The sequence below is a fragment of the Erinaceus europaeus genome, chromosome 15 (assembly GCF_950295315.1).
Source record: "Erinaceus europaeus chromosome 15, mEriEur2.1, whole genome shotgun sequence".
In the NCBI taxonomy this organism is placed as follows: Eukaryota; Metazoa; Chordata; class Mammalia; order Eulipotyphla; family Erinaceidae; genus Erinaceus; species Erinaceus europaeus.
In genome coordinates this window covers 63753145-63775161 of record NC_080176.1, presented here as the reverse complement: position 1 = coordinate 63775161, position 22017 = coordinate 63753145, and the positions used below count along the sequence as shown (strand labels likewise).

The following is a 22017-nucleotide window of genomic DNA, read 5'->3' as shown; positions in this document are numbered from 1 at the left end:
GACGCTGCCCCTCGCGGCTCGTCAGCCTGCCAAATGCATTCCAGAGCTGCGCGCTCGCCGCGCTCCTCCAGGCAGTCCTAGAAACCCGAGCCCCGAGCGGGAGAGGGCGGGAGGCCGCGGCCCCGCTGAGGTCACACTCGCGCCGCCTCCCCGCCCGCCCTCGGCGGCCCGGCTGTTCCCTCCAGCGCGCACACTGCCCGGGGCCTCCTTCCAGCCCCGCGGACGCGCCTCCAAACCCAGACAGCGCCCTGCCGCCCCCCCGACACCGCCCACCCCGGCCCGCGCGCCCGGTGCTGCACCGCTCGGGCCCCGCGCACACCGCGAATGAATGAAGCTCAGGGAGAGCGCGCGGGCCGCGTCTACACCGCCCTCCCCGTCCCCTATGCGGCTCCCCAGCTCGCCCGTGCTCTCGGCTCTTCCGATCTCTGCTCCCGCCAGGTCTCCGCCGGCTCCGGAGCTTCTCAGCACTACCCCTCCCCCTCTTTGTACACCCCCCAGCTGCCCCCAGCTTTGGTCTCCCCTGGGCAGCGGACCCACGAGGGGGGGTGGCGGTGGCCCGGGTTGGGGGGGCGGGCGGGGGAGAAATAGCTTTTAGAAACCGGATCTGTTGTTTGCGAAACACAATCGCTTTTTTTTTTTTTTAAAGCGACAGGGTGTCTAGACGGCCACGTGACGAGGCCGGAGCCGGGCGCGCCACTGCGCAGTGGAAGCAGCCGAGCGAAGGGCCGAGGGGGGGGGGGCGGGGGGCGGGGAGGAGGCGGGGGGGCGGGGGCGGGGGCGGGGGAGGCCAGGGGGAGGGAAGGGGGCGGGAGCGGGAGGCCTTGCGGGAGGCAGCGAGCTCCGGGCACACTCGCTCTCTCGCTCGGCGCACGGCGGAGCCTGTCCCTGAGCCGCCCCAGCCGAGCCAGCCGGGCGCCGCGCCGGACCGAAAGAGCCCGCCCGCGACGGAGCCAGCCCACCGGCGCCGACCTGCCGAGCGCCTGGCCCCGGAGCCCCGGAGCCCCAGAGCGAGGCGCGGCGAGCCCCCGAGGCGGCACCGGGACCCGAGCGCCAGGAGAGGGCGGACGGGGGACCAGCACGAGAGTCTCGGAGAAGGAGGAGGAGGAGGAGAAGGAGGAGAAGGAGGAGGAGGAGGAGGAGGAGGAGGCGGCTTGAGGACACTCGGGCCTCCTGCCGCCGCCGCAGCCGGGTAGGGGCGAGCAGCCCGCACGGAGAGCCCTTGCACGGCCCCCGCACCCGCCGGCGGCTTGCACCCGGGAGGCGAGAGCTAGCGATCCGCCGGGCCCCGCCGTCGCCGTGCCGCCCTCCCCCGCGCTGTCAGCCCCGCCGGGCGCAGCCGCCGCAGCATCTCCAGCCTCTGGAGCCCCTGCCAGCCCCGAGGAAGTCCCCGCCGAGGACCGGGGCCCCCGGAGCAAAGCGGGAAAGACCAGAGACTCCCCGAAACACCCAGATGCGGAGGATCGAAGCAGTCTAGCCAGAGCTTTCTGTGGATTAAAAAAAAACAAACATTTTTTTTTCCTTTTTGGCAGAAGACAAGGAGAGGAAGACGGGGGGGGGGCTCTGCAAGGAAAACATTAGGGGGGGGGGATGTAACTCGTGGATACTTTTTTTTCCTACCCCAAAGTCTTGTTTGATTTTGTAAACATTTTCTTTTTTTAAACCCCACCTCCAGCCGGGCTCCCACCAGACCTCCGTGGAGCGAGGAGGTGGCGATTTTTTTTTCCCCTGGGGGGGTGTTGCATATTGGTTTTTAGGTTGTGAGCAAGTCTCCTGATTTTGGCCAGACATCTCATGCGGAGTGAAGCCCACTCAGCCCCCTTCCCAGCGTCTTCGTTTGCACGGAATTCGAGGAGATCCGGTTACTAAGGATATATAGAGAAAAAATAAATAAATCGCGTGCCTGCTTTTTTTTTTTTTTAATTGCCTGCTTCTCCCCACCCCCAAATCAAGTTGCTTAGCAAGAGAAGACAGAGGCTTTCTCCTCTCTCCAACAGCCCCGGCTGAGCACCTTTTTCTTTTTCTTTTTTTTTTTTTTTCAATTTGCCCCCGCGGATCTTTCATGTAGGAAGCCGAGGCTGGCGAGCCTGACACTCGGGACACGCCGCGGGGGGGGCTCTTTTTGGGGAGGCGCCGAGCAGGGCAGGCTCCGCCGCCCCCAGGGAAGCGGCGGCCGCGGTCCTCCGGGGTGCGCCGCGGCGGGAACGGAGCGGGGTGGGGCAGCCGGAGCGCAGCCCCCCGAGCCCCGTCGGGCGCCCCCGGGCCCCCGCGCGCGCCCGGCCGTCCGGGAGACTGGCGCATGCCACGGAGCGCCCCTCGGGCCGCCGCCGCTTCTGCCCGGGCCCCTGCTGCTGCTGTTGCCGCCTGCGCCTGCTGCCCCAACTCGGCGCCCGACTTCTTCATGGTGTGCGGAGGTCATGTTCGCTCCTTAGCCGCCAAACGACTTTCCTCCTCGCCTCCTCGCCCCGCATGTTCAGGACCAAACGATCTGCGCTCGTCCGGCGTCTTTGGAGGAGCCGTGCGCCCGGCGGCGAGGACGAGGAGGAGGGCGCGGGCGGAGGCGGCGGCGAGCTGCGGGGAGACGGGGCGACGGACGGCCGGGCGCATGGGGCCGGAGGCGGCGGCGCGGGCAGGGCTGGCTGCTGCCTGGGCAAGGCGGCCCGAGGTGCCAAAGGTCACCAACAGCACCCTCACCCCCCAGCCTCGGGCGCCGTCGCGGCCGGGGGCGCCGAGGCTGATCTGAAGGCGCTCACGCACTCGGTGCTCAAGAAACTCAAGGAGCGGCAGCTGGAGCTGCTGCTCCAGGCCGTGGAATCCCGCGGCGGGACGCGCACCGCCTGCCTCTTGCTGCCCGGCCGCCTGGACTGCAGGCTGGGCCTAGGGCCGCCCGCTGGCGCGCAGCCGCCCTCGTCCGCGTCCTACTCGCTCCCCCTCCTGCTTTGCAAAGTGTTCAGGTGGCCGGATCTCAGGCATTCCTCGGAAGTCAAGAGGCTGTGTTGCTGTGAATCTTACGGGAAGATCAACCCCGAGCTGGTGTGCTGCAACCCCCATCACCTTAGCCGACTCTGCGAACTAGGTGAGAAGTTGGCCTGTGCTCACCTTGCCCGTCTCTGGTGCTCGAGGTGTGGGGGGGAGAGGCCAAAACAGGAGGGGGTTCACACTGGAAGCGGTCTCCTTCCAGTCCCCCCCCATTTCCTTTTTTTTCTCTTGCCCGAGGTGGAACACTTTTCAGACAGAAGATTACAATGTAGATGCCCTCATTTCCGGGTCAGCTAAAGGGGTACAGAAAAAACTGGGGTGGGGGGGGTGTCACGCCTCCCTTGCACCCTGAAAGACTTAGAGGGAGGTGTGTGGCCGATTTGGATTGGCTCCAAGCTCGCCAAGGAAGAAGGCTGGGAGAAATGAGTTGCGAAGGTTGGCGAGTGTCTACACCTTTAGTGGGGGAGGGTGGCAGTGAGGTCCGGGTGACCCGGAGACTGCCCTGGCCACGCACTTTTGAGGCTTAGGGGGGCAGAGGGTGAGGATGGGAGCGACCCTACCCAGAAGTTGGAGAGCTAACGTTTGACTGAGCCAGCCCAACTTGGGAAAAGTGCTACCTAGGAGTTTGGGGAAGTTGAGGTATCCCCTACTTTCTCCCTTCCAAGTGCAGGAAAGTTGAAAATCCGATGGTGTGGTGCCCCTAGCCACGTGGGTGACGTTGCTCCTCACTGTGTTGCCCCCCCCAGTGTCTGCTGGGGGGGGGGCACGATTCACCCCGGGCGCCCACAGACCCTCCCAAGTGCACCCGCATATTTAATGGGGGGCTGTGCTCCCCTCCCAGGGTGAGTTGGAGAAAGGTAGCCATAGTTCCCTTTTGGGGCGGAGTAGGGGGTGGTGGGACGACGGAGGTGATTTGCGCCCAGAGGAGAGGGCAGGACGGGGGGGGGGGGGGGGGGAGCTGACTCGAGGCGGGTGCCTGCAAGTTCCGGGTCGGGAAGGGGGTTCAAATACAACCCCCTCACCCCCAGTGAACTGCAGAGTGCGTGGCTCTGGCCGAGCCGCAGCCGGGTCGGTGGTTTCCAGCCGGGCGGGCGGAGCACAGCGGCGGCGGCCGCAGACGTGGAGGAGCGGAGCGCCGAGGCTGGCGCCAGGCGGCCTCTTTTGTTTATCTGACAGCTAAATATCAAGGCAATCACCGCCTCTCAGCCCTGCCTCCAACCCCCACAGCTTAGACAAACAGTTGGGCTAAAAGAATGCCTGTGTTATCATAAGTTTCTATCTCTCTTTCTCAGGGACCGGCCTTTATTATTTTTTTTCTCTTCCTTTTTTTTTTTTCTTAATTCCAGAGTCTCCCCCGCCTCCTTACTCCAGATACCCGATGGATTTTCTCAAACCAACTGGTGAGTTGAGATGCCTTTTTCTAATACTTTTCTGCTTTCAGTTATACACCAGCAATCTGCGAAGGGCAAGCTTTCATGTTGTGGCTGGGGCCTGGGGAGATTCTTGGTTATCACTGTGGACATTTCATGGCTCTTTTAGTTCTTGTTGTGACTGGTTATGTATTATAAAAACAGATGGATGTCGTGTGTGGGCCCTTTTTTCCCCCCTTTCTCCAAAGGCCTTTCCTCGATAGCCTTTGCATCTTGGTACCTTTTCTTGTGTCTGCCACCAGTGTTGGCTCTGGGGTGGGATGGAACTGGATCCCTGCAGAACTTGGTGGGAGCCAACTAGGACAGGTTGATGGGGGAAACTGGAACGGATACTTTGTGAGTGTCCCAAGAGCCAGTGGGGCACATGAAGGGAGACAGCTTTGGAGCTGGCACCCAGAAGGCTGGTTTGGAATAAGAGTGGGGCGGGGGGGGGGGTGGACTGGAAAAGTAAAAGCCAGTAGCACCCCTTATGCGAATGGGCTTGCTGCTTGGGCCAACACTGTCCCTCCAGGCTTCTCTGGCAATTCTTGGTAGGGGCTGTAAAAGTTTCTAGCATAACTCTGCCTGCCTGTTGCTTTGTTGCTGGCTGGCTGGCTGGCTGGCTGGTTGGCCTGGGGCCCAGGGCAAAAGCCTATTTGAGACTGCCAGCACCAGCCTTGGGGTTGTGTGCTGTCGCCCCAAGGCGGGGTCTCCATCTTCCCCTCACCAGGGCTAGAAAGTTCAAGATAGGCCTGGGAGGTGTGTGTGTGTGTGTGTGTGTGTGTGTGTGTGAGAGAGAGAGAGAGAGAGAGAGAGCATGGGGTTTCTGTCCCGGAGCCCCCTTTCTTAGAGCTAGAGGCCCTTTTCCCTGAAAGCACAGGTTGTGTGACTTGATTTTGAGGCTCAGCTTTAAAAAGGCTGGAAAAAAACCCGTAAAAAAACCACAACGCTTGTGACAGTCATATTTTGCCATGGTCCCAGGAAAAGGAAGAGTGAAAAAGGGTTGGGCACCATTTTCGCTCACGGTGGAATTCTGCAAGTTCTTCCACCTCATCAGTTTTGGCTGGTGCCCCCCCTTCCCCGCCCCCCACTAATTAAAAGTTCTGCCGGGGCGATGTCATAAATTAAATACTTTAATGAACGTGTAACTGAAGCCAGGGCACTTCAGCCAGCCCTCCCGGGACTCCGAGCGTCGCCGCCCTGGACTTGGGGAGGTGTTCCTGCCTGCCTAGTGCCGGTATAATAAGTGGCCTGCAGAGCATGTGATATTTTGCTTTCGATTTACAAAACACCAGATAAATGGTCACTAATGAGAAGATAGCCAGCTCCTTCACATGCAGTCACAAACGTTAGCTGAACTCACCCACACTTGTCTGAGCTCTTTGGCTCAAGGGGGAGGGTGTGTGTGGAATCTATGCTGTTTGGGGTTTCTCCTTCCCTCCTCTTCAGATTTGAAGGGTTTCCCTGTAGAAGAGAGAGAACTGCCGCCCCTGAGTAAAGACCACTGAGGTTCCCACAAACCTTCCCAAAGCAGAGAAGGACCACATTCCTTGGGTTTCCTGCAAAGATCAATCTGTTTGCAGGATTCTGCCAGGCCAGGACCTCATTTTCAGTGAGTGGAGTGATATATTTATTCATTAGCAAGTGTTGACATTAGGTAGCAAAATGTGTGTAAACAGAGAAGCCACAAAGACAGGAATGTGCCATTTCCAGTGTGTGTGTATGGGGTGGGGGGAGTTCTCCACATCGGCCAATAGGAAGTGATTAACCTGCCAGTCGGAAACCCCAAACAGCTGGTTACTCACCCAAAACAATTTTTGTTTGAAACAAAGCAGCAGAAAAAGGGAATGTGAAAAAGGTTACTTTGTATAAGGGCCTGAGGGTCGTCCGAGACAGAACTCAGCCCCCTTTTTCTTGAGCAGGAATTTTGGGGAGCCTTTGGAGGGTAAAGATTGGGACTCTTCCCATGTCCCTGACCCCTTATGGGCCTGGGTCCTGTTTACTGACCAGGTGGTCAAGGACATTGAGGTCTCTCAGGGTTCTTTCTTTTCTTTTTCTTTCTTTCTTTCTCTCTCTCTTTTTTTCAACTTTATTTTATTTTGATAGGACAGAGAAATTTAGAGGGAAGGGAAATAGAGAGGGAGAGAGATAGGAGTACTTGCAGCACTGCTTCACACTTGTGAAGCTCTCTCCCTGCAGGTGGGGACCTGGGGTTTGAACCCAGGTCCTTTTACACTATAATGTGTGTACTTAACCACCACCCAGACCCCCATACAGGTTTTTTTTTCCTATCCTTACCTTGTACCTGAGAGAATGCTGACCAGGGAAATTTTGATCAACCACTAACATTTGTGAGTTTCAGAACTGTGGGTTGACTTTTTGGTCTTGGGTCATTAGGTAAGAACCAGAAACACAATTATACAATGGACAAGTTTTAAATCTCTTCTGTAGTTGGGCGGTAGCAGCGGGTTAAGTGCAGGTGGCCCAAAGTCCAAGGACCAGCATAAGGATTCCCATTCGAGCCCCCTGCCTGCCTCCCCACCTGCAGGGGGAGTCACTTCACAGGCAGTGAAGCAGGTCTGCAGGTGTGTCTATCTTTCTGTCCCCCTCTTTGTCTTCCCCTCCTCTCTCCATTTCTCTCTGACCTATCCAACAATGATGACATCAATAACTACAACAATAAAAACAAGGGCAACAAAAGGGAATAAATAAATATTTTTTAAAAAATGTGGTCTGGGAGGTGGCGCAGTGATAAAGCTTTGGACTCTCAAACATGAGGTCCTGAGTTCGATCCCCAGCAGCACATGTGTCAGAGTGATGTCTGGTTCTTTCTCTGCTCCTATCTTATTAATACATAAATAAAATCTAAAAATAAAAATCTCTTCTGTGACTCCTAGTTTGGGAAGTGAGGTCGGGTGGGGGGCACCTGCAGCATTTGGAGGTTCAGAACTCTGTTTTGTTTTGGTTCAAGCCATTCCCAGCAGCTTCTTGGCCCTGTGGATGTGGATGCTAAGGGCTAACTTCTGTGAGTGTTGGTCGTGACCAAGCCTATTGTTAAAGTGGCTGTTATTTGTGGCTGCTGGTCTGGGAAATGACAGGTAGAGCACACAACTAGCATGTCCGAGACCTTGGGTTTAATCCCCAGTATCATATATGCTGGAGCATTGCTCTGTCCTCTGAGTTAAAAAAATAAATAGGAGGTGGGTAGATAGCACTATGGTTATGGAAAGAGACTCTCTCATGCCTGAGACTCCAAAGTCCTGGGTTCAATCCCCCGTACCATAAGCCAGAGCTGAGCAGTGCTCTGGTTAAAATTAAATTAATTAATTAGTTAATTAATCAAAAATTAGGTTGCCCAGGTAGTGGCTCAGTGAATAAAGCATTGGGCTCCCAAGCATGAGGTCTTGAGTTCAATCCCTGGTATTGCATATGCCAGAGTGGTGCTCTGGTTCTCTTTCATAAGTTAAATTGTTCTTTAATAGTAAAAAAAAGTCAGGAAGGGAATCTCTCCTTCCCTCATTACAGGGTCTAATTTCTCCTTGAAATCTCAGTTTCTGGAATGTGGGTGCTTTGAGGGGGGTTGCTTTTGTGGATGCTGTTTACCATGTTCTTAGTACTTGATCCTCTGAGAGTTCTGAAGAATGACTTTTTGGTTGGAGGGGTTGGGGACACCCTACTTGCTTAGAGTGGAATCCTGGTAACCAGTACCCGGAACTGCAAAGCTTAGTTGAACAGCCAGTTTTGGAGCCCTGCCTTAACTCCAACCCTCTATTTAAATCCAGATGATTAAAGAGTTAAGTGATTCATTCATTCATCTGCTTATTTATCGCTTCATTCATTTGTTCTGCAGGCCCAGTGATGTGTCTGTTTAATAGCTGGTGATTTCGGTGCAGTGACATGTCCTTCCTTGACTAGGGCTCATCTGAGTTGTGGATTATGACAGAGGGAATACAATGGAGTACATGGGTGGAATTTGAGGGAGGGTCCTCTTTTCTGCTCCCATAGTACTTAGGCAGCTCAGCTAAGTTGAGAAGACTGTTTAGGGTTTTCCTGGAACCATTTTCCTGCTAAGAGATGTGGGGTCCCCTGCTCCCTCTCCCTGTCCCTCTCTCTTCAGTGCATTTATTGGCCCATATGGGAGTGAGTTTTTCTCTCTCACAGAGCCTTGCCCTCACTGGATGGTTGGTAATGCTTAGGGATGGATGAGAGCCAGGAGTGGCCCAGAGCCTTGGTGCCTTCCTGGGCTCCATTGCTGGGATGGGGTGGGGTGGGGGGGTTGAATTTTTTTTGGGGGGAGAGGCAGACAGAGATGGGACACAGGCAGGAAGAAGTCAGAAGTCTCACCCCAGACTAGAGAGCTTTTTTGTGGGTGAGCTATGGGAGGCGTGGTCTCTTTGACCTTTCCAGGCTTGGCAGCAGCTGGAGCTCTGGTCAGGATGCTGAGGACTGTCCCCATCTGCCTTCCTGTAGGCAAGAAGTTGGGGCTCTGGCCTCCTGGGGAGGGTGAACTGTGGGTGTGGTATGTGGCTCAGCCCAGCACACTGGGTGGCCCCTTGGGCTAGTCAATGACGCCTCAGTTTACCTGTATGCGTGTGGAACAGGTATACTTTGCAACTTCACAGGAGAGGTAGGTAGGCCGTCTAATTAATGTTTGTAACTCCCTCTTGAGATCAAAGGCTGCACAAGGGCAGAGCATCATTTCATAAGGAAAAAAAAAAAAAGCTTGTGGTTGCCAGTACTGGGCCCGGCTTACCTTTGATCTGAGCTGGGCTGACACTCCAACTGTGGTCCCCAGTCTGAGAGAGAGATATGCAGGGCTTTTCTCTTTGAACCACACCTTGACTCTGGGAGTGAGCCAGCCTGGGGAGTGGGGTGGCGGGGGTTGGCGGGGGGTGGGGGGAGAGGCATGGTCATGGCTAAGTTACGGAGTTTAGAATGGGGTTGTCTTCCATTCAAGGGGGAGGCGGGCATCCTTAAATGTTTCAAATCCAATGAAGGCCTTCAGAATCATTTAGAAAGTGCCTGGTACACACACCCTTGAGCAAGAAGCCCTTCCTCCTCCCATTGTTTTCCATGTGATGAAGTGTATCCTGTAAAACTGTATATTCCTGTTCAGATACTTTAGCCTGATGGAAGGAGATTTTACACACACACACACACACACACACACACACACACACCCCTCTGCTTCTTTCTCCCTGTCCAGGAGAATTTTTGAAAAGTTGTTTTTCCAGCTCTGGAGAGGGGTCAATGAAAAAATTTCAGGGTATTTCTTTGGGGGGTGGGGTGGGGATGGGAGGGGATGTAGAAATCAGGCAGCAGAAGCAGTTTGAGGCTTCATGTAAGCCAGACTCAGACCCTCCCATCATTCCTGAATTAGGAAATGGAGCCACTTTGGAGCTAGGAAGGGAGGAAGGACTGCTCCTTGGATCAAGTGGTCTAGGACCTGGCCCAGTGGGGAACCAATGCTGTGTACACCTCTGGGGAGCATGATGCCCCCCAGGGGCCTGGACTGGGGTGGCAGGGACATCACACAGCCTAGCAAGTTTGCTGTAGAGCTGGAAAACATCACCGTGGATCCTGCCTGGCTTGTGTCTTGAGTCTGTCATTGTGTACTTTGCTCTGGGACTGGTCAGTTATGTTCCTTTTTCTTGTAACATTTGGAGCAAGTCTATTTCTTACTTGAAGTTATTGTTTGTCCTCATCTGGGTCACTGAGCACCTGAGGGTGACATAGGTGAAGAGGCAGGTGGGAGGGGTCTGAAGGAAAAGGGAGTCAACAGAAGGAAACACCAGGAAGTTTCCATAAGGGTGTGGGGCAGGGAGCCCCCTGGGTCTAGGGGTGCCCAGGAAGCTTTCCAGAGATGGGAAGTTGAGTCTGAGAGGAGGCAGACCATTGAGAATATTCTGGATCTGGTGGTGGCTTCCCATAGGTGTAGGCACTGGTGATCTTCATGGATGTGCTTTGGGGTTTGGCTACTCTGCTGTCCTCACACAGCAGTTAGAAATGAGCTAGAAGGGAGTCGGGTGGTAGTGCAGCAGGTTAAGCACACGTGGCACAAAGCCCAAGGACCAGCGTAAGGCTTCCCTGGCTCCCCACCTGCAGGGGAGTCGCTTCATAAGCGGTGAAGCAGGTCTGCAGGTGTCTTTCTCTCCCCCCTCTGTCTTCCCCTCCTCTCTCTGTTTCTGTCTGTCCTATCCAACGACTACAGCAATAACTCCAACAATAAAAACAAGAGCAACAAAAGGGAATAAATAAATAAATAAATATTAAGAAAAAAAAGCTAGAAGTTGGCCTGGGAGGTGGCACAGTGGACCAAGTGCTGAACTCATGTGAGGTTATGAGTTCAAGCCCAGTTATCATTACATGTGCCACAGTAATGCTTTGTTCTCTCTCTACCTCTCCTTCTTATAAATAAATAGATCCTTAAAAGAAAAGAAAAGGGCTAAGAACTCCCTACAACCCAGCCCCAATCTTGAGTCTACACGAACTGGGGGAATTCTCTGTAAGATGATTGGTAGATAGAATGATCGGGCAGAAAGACTCTGATGCCTGAACCTTTGAAGTCCCCACTTCAATCCCCGAGCACCGCCATAAGTCAGAGCTGAGTAGGGCTCTGGTTCCAAACAAACCAGAAGCAAAGACCACTCTGAGAGTGTGCAAGAGACTACTGGGCCCACTCGAGGAGTCTTTGCTCAGCATGTTTCCCTGGGAGAGAGGTGGCAGGAGACCAGCGTGGAGTGAGCAAAGCCCACCTAGATCCACTTTGACCTTGGGAGAACTACCTGGCTTCCTCAGCAGGGGACATTCCAACCAGTCTGTGATGGGGCCTGACTTGAGGAATGATTAACTGGCTGCCCAGATGGGTGACAAGGTGCTGTGGTCTGCCTTCTGACAGGGAGCAGGCCGTAAATAATGGGCACCATGGCAGGGAGTCATCCTCTGTTCGGAATGTGTGGTTTCTCTTTAATGCTGCTTCTCATGTGCTTAAAGATTAATCTTGATGTTTGTATTTATTTCTCCACACCATACTTACCTCTCTTTTCCCCTTTCTACATCCACAGCAGACTGTCCGGACGCTGTGCCTTCCTCCGCCGAAACTGGGGGAACGAATTATCTGGCCCCTGGGGGGCTTTCAGGTGAGTTCCTTCTCTGTTTTTTCCTGGAAGTTGCAGGGGGTGGGGGGAGAAGGGTGGCTGTGGCCACCAAGCCTGGTCTGGGATTCACACTTATGCATGCAGGCAGCCTGGTGGGGACCCTTGATGTCCCTGGGCTTGGCTCTTAGGTGTCAGGACACTGGGCCTGCTCCCCACAGTCTACCTTGGGAACCTTGGGGTGTGCTGTGTGTCAGGCTTACTGTTCCTCCTGCTTCTGGCCTGAAGGTGGCTTTGCACAGGTTTAAGCTCATTTTGCTCCTGCCCAGTGTGTCTTGGGTCTGGGCTCTGGGCTCTGGGCTCTGGGCTCTGGGAAGGGGATGGTGGATGGTGGATCTACCTTTGGAATCTTGTCAAAGACAGATCCTAAGTGTATGTGTGTGTGTGTGGGGGTGGGGGTGGGGGTGTGTCTCCATGAGCTGGACACCTTGGGATTCCCATTCTAGCCTAGTGCAAGATTCTGTGTTGCATGTTGGAGACATGGAGAGGGGCATATGGTGGGTCCACAGTGGGTGGGGTGTAGAGGTGCTGACTCTGCTACCTCCCAGAGATGGGTTTCCTCAGACCTGAGGAATGCAGGCCTGAGGGTTGCAAGGTTGATGAGCAGTAGTCAGGGGGCTTTGTTGGCAGTTCTGTCCCTGGAGCCCGGCAGAGAGGGACAGACTGGGAGAAGCATGAGGACTGCCACCTGCTCCCCTGTCCCTGCCCCTGCCCCTGCTGACAGCCACCTCTGGATGGTCAGAGAACTCCCTAAATCAAAAGGAAGATTACCTGGAGAGAAAAAATATATATATTCCATGTTAGAAATAGTAATATATTACTATATATATTATAAATTATATATTGGAAGAAAGAAATTCTTGCAGAGTTCTGAGCATCTATTGTCATTTCTTACATTTGGGGTGTTTGGCTGAGAATGATAGCAGCTGGGATTGGTGCTGTCTTTAGAGTGGAGTGAGAGTCACCCTCTTGTGTGAAGTGACCTAACTGGTCAGGCGTCGCTCGGTCCCCTGCCTGGCAGCTTCTCTGCAGGAACTGAGCTTGCTGTGTCTTGAGGGAGATCTTTGTTTGTTTTTATTTCAGCACAGAATATACTCTGACTGTTATCTGAGCAGAGGGTATTGTTGACTCAAAGCTCCTAATGAGGACTGGGCCTGAGAGAGGGGGACCCAGCAAGGGGAGGGGGCTGGGGCCAGTGGGGTGACAGCAGCCTTTTATGTTCTCTAAGGCTGACCAAAAAAGGCCGAGGAGAGGGAGGGGAGGGAAGGGCCTGGGCAAAGCCACACACTCAGGATGCTGTTGAATGTTTTATTTTCTCAGTCTCGGTGTGTGCAGGGAGCTCAGAACCACATGAAATAAGCAAAGGCAGCCAGACCTTTTGAAGGGTGTGTGTGGGGTGCCTCTTCAGAAGGGCTGTCTTACTGATAACATCTTGTCTATCTCCTGTTGGAGGAAGTGACTGACACAGGCCCAGCACCCTGAGAACTCAGTGTCACCCACTGAGCAGGGCCTCTCAACCCCTTCCAAGATGGGTAGACTGGATGTGTGTCCCCCCCCCCCCCCAATTTCTGCAACCTCCCCTCAGGATAGGTAGGGGTTGCTAGGAGTAGGGTGCCTCTGAGGAACCCGTGGTTTAAAGCAAAATGCAAAAAGGGGGAAAAAAAAGGTGGAGGGGTAAGAGGCTTCCACATGAAAGAGCATTTGTTTTGAATTTGAGCTCTTGATTTACTAATTCCCAAGGCTTCAAAGTTTGAGCTCTTTCTTCTTTCCGTTCCGAGTTGGAGCAGTTTATTAATAATGTGCCGTGGGGGGAAATTGAAGAACCCGTGTGTTGAGTTGGTGCCAGTGGTTTTATTTTTGTGGGGAGGGGGAGTGTCTTGAGGGGGAGAGGAGGGGAGGTGATGGGCCCCAGAGAAGAGGCGGGGTTTCCACTCTTTGTAGGGTGAATATCTTCTTCCTACCCCTAGATGATTTTAATGGCTCTGGTCCAGGGCAGAGGTTTAGTTTTTTTTAAAATTTTTCCCTTTTTCCTTTTTCCTTTTTTTTTTCTTAAGGAAAGAAGAAAGCCTAGACCTCTCTTTTCCAAGAAGCTGATCTTTCCATGGAGGCGCGGGGGGGGGGGGTAGCTGGGTGTGTTCCCCTAGAAGAGGATGAGACCAGTGGGCCTGGGGGAGAGGGCTGGATGAGTCTGGGCCCCTGGTTCAGGAAAGGGAGCACTGAGATGGGGAGTGATACCCCCCACCCCCAGTCACCTCTCTGAGTGTCTCTCTCACAGCCCCTGTGTGTTGTTTTCCTTCCTGTCCGCCCTGGCTGAGAGCAGCTTAATGAATGGGGCTCAGTCTAGGGTGGGAGGAAGGTCGGGAGCGGGAGCCAGGGCCTGATTCTCTTGGCAAGGGAAGAAGGGAAAGCAGAAAACAGCCAAATGTGAAAATGTGGTGCCTCCTCAGGTGGGGGGCAGGGGTGGGGAGTGTGCTCAAACCCCTCCCCTCGCAAAATGCGGGGTGACTCCAAGGCTGGCCCTTCCCTTTTCCTGCAAGGAAGGGGAGTGGGTGGGCAGGAGTCCTGGGAGTCAGCCCGCTGGCTGCAGGTTGGAATTCCAGCCTCGCAGGCCTTGGGGAATCGCGATCTGCAGTGGAACGCACCCCACCCCTGCAAGTTTCCCCCAGTCTGGGAAAACATTTTTAGAAGGCTTGTGACTTGCTTCCAGGAGATTGTACTTTCATTTCTGACAGCCGGCTCTCTGAGACAGATGGATTGCTCTGTGCAGGGTGTGTGTGTGTGTGTGTGTGTGTGTGTGTGTGTCTGTCTGTCTGTCTGTCTGTCTGTGACGTATAGACAGACAGCCCCGTGCATAGACATGTGAATGGGCAGATGCCCAGGGTCATGCTGTGGGACAGCTCTTGGGCCCCTCACTGAGACACAGGTGGCCAGCAGGGCCCTTCCTGTGTGGGGACACGGCACCTTGCAGGCAAGGGGGGGGGCGGTGCTTGTGGACTGGTTCTGAATTGTCACTTGGCAACACCACTCAGTTCTCACAGCATGGCGCCTTTTGGAAAGCAGGCGGCTTCAGAACAGGTCCTCCCTGCTGGGATGTCTCCCTGCTGGGCTGTCTCCCTGCCCAGGAAGACCCACCTTGGCGAGGCCTGGCAGAGATAGCCAGCCCTGGGGAGTAGGGCGGCCGGCTTTGGGGCTCTGGCTGATCAGGGCTAATGAGAAGCATGTGTTGGGAGCTGTCATCTTTGCAATCTTCATCTGGAGTTGCTGGGAGGGCATTGAGGGAATGGGTTTGCAGTCGTGGGCTGGGTGGGCTGCAGCATGCCGGCATACTCCCAAGCTCTAGATGGTTCGACTGTAAAAAGCCCAGGCCCCCCTCCTCCTTGAGAGCTGACTCTGCCACCCCTGGCCCTCAGTACCCATGCTGGGGGCAGAGTGGAAGTCAGCAGCTGGTGTTTGGAATTGATTAGACTTGAAAAGTGGGGGCCCTGAGGGTTTCAAGGAAGGGGGGGGTGTGTGTGTGCAGCAGACTAAAGTACTGATATGAGGGAACCACCCCAACCCCTTATTTTATTTTTAAGTATTTTATTTATTGCTTATTGGATAGAGACAGAAAGAAACTGAGAGGGAAGGGGGAGATACAAAGGGAGACACTTGCAGCACTGCTTCACCACTCTTGAAGCTTCCTCCAGGCAGGTGGGTGATGGGGGCTTGAAACCAGGTCTTTGCATGTGGTAATGAGCTCTACTCTTCTTGGAGAGGCACACTCAGGAAAGGCCAGGCACCTGCCACTGTAGAGGGCGCTGTCTGGGTACAACCCCTTTTGTCCCAGAGAGTGAGGTAGCCAGCCAGGCCAGGGTTCAGGGTTCAGTGCAGGGTGAGAGTTTCTGGAGCAGACCTAGGCTGCCCTGCCCACCTGACAAGCTGGGTGCTGCTGGCTGCTTCCTCCACTGAGGCAGAACAGGGCAGCCAGGAGGGCTGGTGCCCTCAGTTCTGGGCTGCAGCCTAGCTTGGTGGACCCCCCTCCCACCCTTTATTCTTAGCTCAGAAGGGTAGGGGTGCTTCTAGACACATGGGACTGTGGTGGCCAGCTTAGAGCTGGGAGGGCAGGGACAGGGAGAGATCAAAGTAGTCATGATTGAGCTTGACTTTTTTAAAAAAGTATTTATTTCCTTTTGTTGCCCTTGTTTTTATTGTTGTAGTTGTTATTGATGTTGTCGTTGTTGGATAGAACAGAGAGAAATGGAGAGAGAAGGGGAAGACAGAGAGGGAGAGAGGAAAGATAGACACTTGCAGACCTGCTTCACTGTCTGTGAAGTGACTCCTCTGGGGTGAGGGCCTGTTTCTCTGACTTATTTGATCTGAAGTAGCTGGTGGATCTTTCTTTTTTCCTCCCTTCCTCCCTCCCTCCCTCCCTACTTAGCTACTTGCTTACCAGGGTCATCACTGGGGTTCTGCACCTGTATGATGAGTCCAATGCTCCTGGCAGCCTTTCCTTTTTGTTTTTCTTTTTATTTATTTAATAGTATACAGAGAGATAGGGGAGATACCTGTAGACCTTGCTTCACCTCTCCTGAAGCTTCCCCTTTGCAGGTTGGGAGCGAGAGCTTGAACCTGGGTTCTAGCGCATGGTAATCTGTGCAGTTAACCAAGTGTGCCACCGCTAGGCTCTCAGATGTGGGTTTTGGGGACTGGGCAGTGGCACACCAGGTTAAACATGCATAGTGGGCAGAGGGTAGATAGCATAATGGTTATGCAAACAGACTCTTATGCCTGAGACTCCAAAGTCCCAGGTACAATCCCCTGCGCCACCATAAGCTAGAGCTAAACAGTGCTCTGGTCAAAAACAAACAAACAAACAAAAAACCCAACACACACACACACACACACACACACACACACACACACACACACACACACACACACACACACAGAAACTCAAGGACCAGCTCAAGGATCCTGGTTCAAGCCCCTGACTCCTCACCTATAGGGGGAAAGCCTCACAAGCGGTAAAGCAGGTCTGCAGGTGTATTTCTCTCTCCCTCTCTGTCTTCCCCTCCCCTCTCAATTTCTTTCTGTCCTGTCAAAAAAAAAAAAAAAAAGAAAGAAAAAAAAAAGAAAGCCACAGAAGTGCAGATACCCTGCAGGCAAAGAAAAAAAAAAAAGAAATGGCAAGATGTGGGTTCTCTCTCTCTCTCTCTCTCTCTCTCTCTCACACACACACACACACACACACACACACACACACACACACACACACACACACCCGCCTAACTTGCCTCCTTTTCGCTTGTGAGCTTAGAGAGCAGGGAGCAGGGGCTCCTTCTCTGCCCTGGTGTTTTGCCCCCTGGCTTGCCTGTCCTGCTGGGTTCTGGGGACTATCACCCCAAGCCTAGCATCCTCCCATCACCCTAGCTAGGTGATCCACACCCTTGCTTGGGTCCCACTGCCTGTACCCCACTGGATGTGACAACCTGGTCCATCCAGGTTGCAGGGTGGTGACTGGCTCCAGAGCCTGGTGAGAGGAAACTGTACCTCTCGGCCACTGGGAGGTCACCACTGGCCCTGCCGCCCTTCTCACCCGGCTGCCTGGGTTGAATGGCCAGCCTGGAGCCTGGCGGGGTGCCCACTGTCACAGAGTGGCTTCCTCCGCTGGCTATTTTCAGTGGGGAGATATTATTAACTGCCGAGGCACGGTGCTCACTTCAGTGGCTAGCTCACTGAGGAAGCGGCATCCGATAAGCCTGGCTGCTCTGTGGGGACATGAGGGCTCAAGGGGGGGGTGTTGCTCTGCTGTGTGCCACCCCCACCCCCTCCACAGCCCCTCCATTGCTTCCCAAGTTGGGGGGGGGGGCAGAACTGGGCCTCTAGCCCCATTCTTGGTGTAGCTAAGACTAAGTATCTGCCCTCGAGAGTCTGAGATTTCATAGGAAACTCAGTTTTTTATTTTATTTATTTCACCAGAGCACTGCTCAGCTCTGGCTTATGGTGGTGCTGGGGATTGAATCTGGGACCTTTGGTGCCTAGGCATGAAAGTTTTTTTTTTTTTTTTTGGATAACCATTATGCTGTTTCCCCAGCACTACTTGATTGATTTCTTCTTTTTTAAAAAATATTTATTTATTCCCTTTTGTTGCCCTTGTTTTATTTGTTGTAGTTATTCTTATTGTCCTCATTGTTGGATAGGACAGAGACAAATGGAGAGAGGAGGGGAAGCAACTCCCCCGCAGGTGGGGAGCTGGGGGCTTGAACCAGGGGATCCTTATGCGGTCCTTGTGCTTTGCGTCACGTGCGCTTAACCCATTGCTCTACTGCCGACTCCCCTCTTTTTTGTTTTTTAAAGATCATTTTGTTATGTGGAAAACTGAAAAATGTTATGTATGTACAAACTATTGTATTTACTAGCGACTGTAAAACATCCCCCAATAAAGGGGAAAAAGAGAACATTTAAAATTTTTATTTATTGGATAGAGACAGTCTGAAATTGAGGGGGGTTAATAGAAAGGGAGAGAGACACCTGCAGTCCTGCTTCACCATTTGCAAAGCTTTCCCCCTGCAGGTGGGGACCAGGGGCTCAAACCTGAGTCCTTGCTCACCATAACATGTGCTCTGAACCAGGTGTATCACCACCCGGCCTTGATTCCTTCCTTCCTTCCTTCCTTCCTCCCTCCCTCCCTCCCTCCCTCCCTCCCTTCCTTCCTTCCTTCCTTCTTTAAAAGTTTTCTTTATTATTTTTATTATCTTTACTTATTTATTTATTGAATAGAGACAGCCAGAAATTGAGAGGGAAGAGGGAGATAGGAAGAGAGACAGAGAAACACCTACATCCCTGTTTCAACACTGGCAAAGCTTACCCCTGCAGATGGGGACCGGGAGCTTGAACCTGTGCCCTTGCACATGTAACACGTGCACTCGACCAGGTGCACCACCACCCGGTCCCTTGATTTCTTTATTATTGGTACAGACAGAAATTGAGAGGGGATGGGGAGAGAAAAGTAAAGAGACAGAGAGACACCTGGAGACCTGTTTTATCACTCATGAAGTGAGGCCCTCCCCCACCCCAATACAGCTGGGGACCAGGGGCTTGAACTTGGGTCCTTCACTGTAATTTGTACGCTTAACCAGGTATGCTACCCCCTAGACCCTCAATTTCTGTTTTTAAGATTTATTTTGTTATATGTGAGAGGAAGAGCTCCCCATGAGGCAAATGGAAGGAGGAAGATCTGACAAAGTAGCTCACTTGGATAGGATGCGGGGTAGAGGACTAGCCTCAGAGATCACTGCTTGTCCATGTTTGAGACCCATGTTTAAGCCTGGCCTCCACTACACTGAAGAAAGCTTATGTGCTATAGCTTCTGTGTTCCTCCCCCCCTAAAACAAGGCAGAAGGAGAGAAGCCAGAGCGCCACTTTGGTACATGTGATGTTGGGGATTGAACTCAGGCTGTTGAGCCTTCCCTCCCCCACCCCACCCCAAGAAAGCACCAGAGTATCACTGTGGCATATGTGACGCTGGGGATCAAACTCATCATATTTATTTATTTATTCATTTATTTTCCCTTTTCTTGCCTTTTTTATTGTTGTTAGGACAGAGAGAAATGGAGGGGGGGGGAAGACAGAGAGGGGGAGAGAAAGATAAACACCTGCAGACCTGCTTCACCACCTGTGAAGTGACTCCCCTGCAGGTGGAGAGCCTGGATCTTTATTCTGGTCCTTGCGCTTTGCACCACATGTACTGCCCTACCACAGGCTCTCAGCTCATCATTTTATACTCATCATTCTAGCCACCTTTCCAGCTGATACAACTTCCTTTTTTCTCCCTCCCTTCCTCCCTCCTGCCCCCTCCCTGCCTTTCCCTCTTTCTCTCTTGTGTGAGAGATAGAGATGAGAACCCAGGCTCAATCCTGGGGCCTCACACATGCAAATCCTACACTGCCCTCTGACACACACACACACACACACACACAGACACACACACACACCCCTACCCCTGCAGAAAACCAGCTTTTTTTTTTTTACAGAGGGAGAAAATGGTAGGATTTACATTCTAAGATGTGGAGCAAAGGACTGGCATTTGGGACTGTTGTTTAGAACATGGTGAAACTTTCACCTTGTAAGCGAGCAGGAAACATTGGGACAAGACAGGAAATTGCATCATTCCTTTTATGAGAAGAACTTGGGTGAGGGGGGTTGAGTTCGTGAAAGGTAGTGGCTTGCGAGGTGGCCAGCTGTGTGTGTGTGTGTTTGTACACGTACATACCTGTGCGTGCGCATGAGTGTGTGTGTACACATACATACCTGTGCATGCGCATGAGTGTGTGTGTGTACACATACATACCTGTGCGTGTGCATGAGCTTGTGTGTGTACACATGCATACCTATGTGTGCACATGAGTGTGTACACGTACATACCTGTGCGTGTGCATGAGTGTGTACACATACATACCTATGCGTGTGCATGAGCTTGTGTGTGTACACATACATACCTATGCGTGCATATGAGTGTGTGTACACATACATACCTATGCGTGCATATGAGTGTGTGTACACATACATACCTATGTGTGCACATGAGCTTGTGTGTGTGTACACGTACATACCTATGTGTGTGCATGAGCTTCCTTCTGCTTCCCTTCCACTCCCATGAGGACATTTAGACCCTTTTCTTTAAAAAAGAGCCTTTTTGAGAACTGTTATTTTTCTTATTAGAAAAAATATATTTTAGCAGAAAGGTCACCTCCAGTTGAAATGGTAACTGTAGCCTCAGTTCCTGGCTTACTGAGGGATCTTTCATGACTGGCTCAGGCGCCCCCACCCACCCCGATGGTGGGGCCGGGCAGAGCTGCTGTCTGGGAGTGAAGCTGATTTGGTGCTGTGACCTGCACACTGACCCCACCCACCATTTGAAAAAGTAATTATTTTATATATCTTAACTGTTTAAAACAAGCTGAAGAAAGGAGAGGGACCAGTCTTCAGAGCCCTCCTGGGGTAGCTGTGGCCTTTGAGTCATCTAAAAGGTTCCAGAAGTTTCTGTTGGGGGTGGGTTTTGCCATGGTCCAACAACAGTGGTATTGAAGGAGGTTGCTTCTGCCCCAGGTATGAAAACATAGTTTTCACAGCCTCTGGTTTCCCAAGTCCCCTCCTGGATGATGTCACTGTTTCTAGTGCTGAGGGATGAGGGAGGCAGAGATAGGCAGAGACAGAGACACATACACAGTGCAGCCTGCTGTAGTCCCCCTGCCCTCACCCTTGCTGCACACTCCCCCCTGCCCTGGCTTTTTCTGTAGTGTGCTTGTTTTGTTTTCATAACACAACAAGAGCCCTGGGGTGTGTAAAAGCATTGTTGAACACCACGAGAGGGTAACTTGTCCAAACAGAGCAGGACGCCAGGCAGAATGCTGTGGGCAGGTGGCGTGCCCGCAGAGGGTGCCAGGCTGGTGCCTGGCTTGGAAATGCCTTTCGGGATGTGCCCCAGCTGCCTGGGAAGGGAAGGAACTGGGACAAGGATGGACAGCATGGGGGTGGGGGTGGGAGTCCCTCTCTTGCCTGAGCCCTTCTGGCTCCCTAGAAGGCCTGGCTTTCCTTCCAGTGGATCCTCCCTATGTCTGCCAAATATAAAGCTGGGGGTATAGGGGGAGCCTGATGGCTTGGGGATTGGTGGGAGGCCCATCCCTAATGTGCTTTCAGGTCTTGTTATTGAACATCTGCTGTTGGGCTTCCCTAGGCAGAACCATTGGTAGAAGGAAAAGAGTGATGTAATAGTTTGTCTGAAGTCAGGCAGAGGGCAGCTTCTGAGGTACCATATCTGTGAGGTGAGGTGTCCTAAGACACAGCAGGAGTACCGGAAAGGGGGCCCTTGGGTGCCTTTCTGAGCACAAAGGCCAGGTGGAGCCCCCTGTCTCTGCTTTGCTTGTGTGGTCTGTTGAGATAAACAGACATCTGCTCTGGTTCCACTAAACCCCCCCCCCCCACCATGTAGGTCCCCTCCAAAATAAAAAAAGCTTCTTTTAAAAAATTTTTTTAAATATTTATTTTCCCTTTTGTTGCTCTTGTTGTTTAACATTGTTGTGGTTATTATTGTTATTATTGATGTCATTGTTATTGGATAGGACAGAGAGAAATGGAGAGAGGGGAAGACAGGGGGAGAGAAAGACACCTGCCCTGCTTCACCACCTGTGAAGCGACTCTTCTGCGGGTGGGGAGCCGGGGGATCAAACCAGGATCCTTACGCTGGTTCTTGCGCTTTGCGCCATGTGCGCTTAACCCGCTGCACTACCATCTGACTCCCAAAAAAGCTTATTTCTTTTTAAAATAAGAGAAGCAGCAACCAGGGGGATGGTGGATAGTGTTGGACTCAATAACATGAGGCCTTAGTTGAATCCTTGGCATCCTGTGTGCCAGAGTGATAATGTGGTTCTCCTTTTTCCTTAAGGAACCTTAAAAAAAGAGCAGAGGGCAATGGTACACATAGTTAAGTGGAACATGTT

General features: G+C 52.9%; 1 protein-coding gene across 2 annotated transcripts in view; it reads left to right on the top strand.

Annotated features, from left to right (window-relative positions):
* The first annotated feature begins 1113 nt into the window (after positions 1 to 1113).
* The window catches only part of SMAD7 (SMAD family member 7), a 33965-nt gene continuing 13061 nt past the window's right edge, over positions 1114 to 22017 (top strand). The window contains exons 1-3 of one of the 2 annotated variants that reach the window (XM_060173842.1): positions 1114 to 3073; positions 4323 to 4376; positions 11453 to 11524. In XM_060173842.1, coding sequence (XP_060029825.1) covers positions 2467 to 3073; positions 4323 to 4376; positions 11453 to 11524 — 733 coding nt within the window. In that variant the 5' untranslated portion in view covers positions 1114 to 2466. Of the gene's footprint in view, positions 3074 to 4322; positions 4377 to 11449; positions 11525 to 22017 lie in introns of both variants that reach the window. The other variant, XM_060173841.1, reaches the window with a different exon arrangement.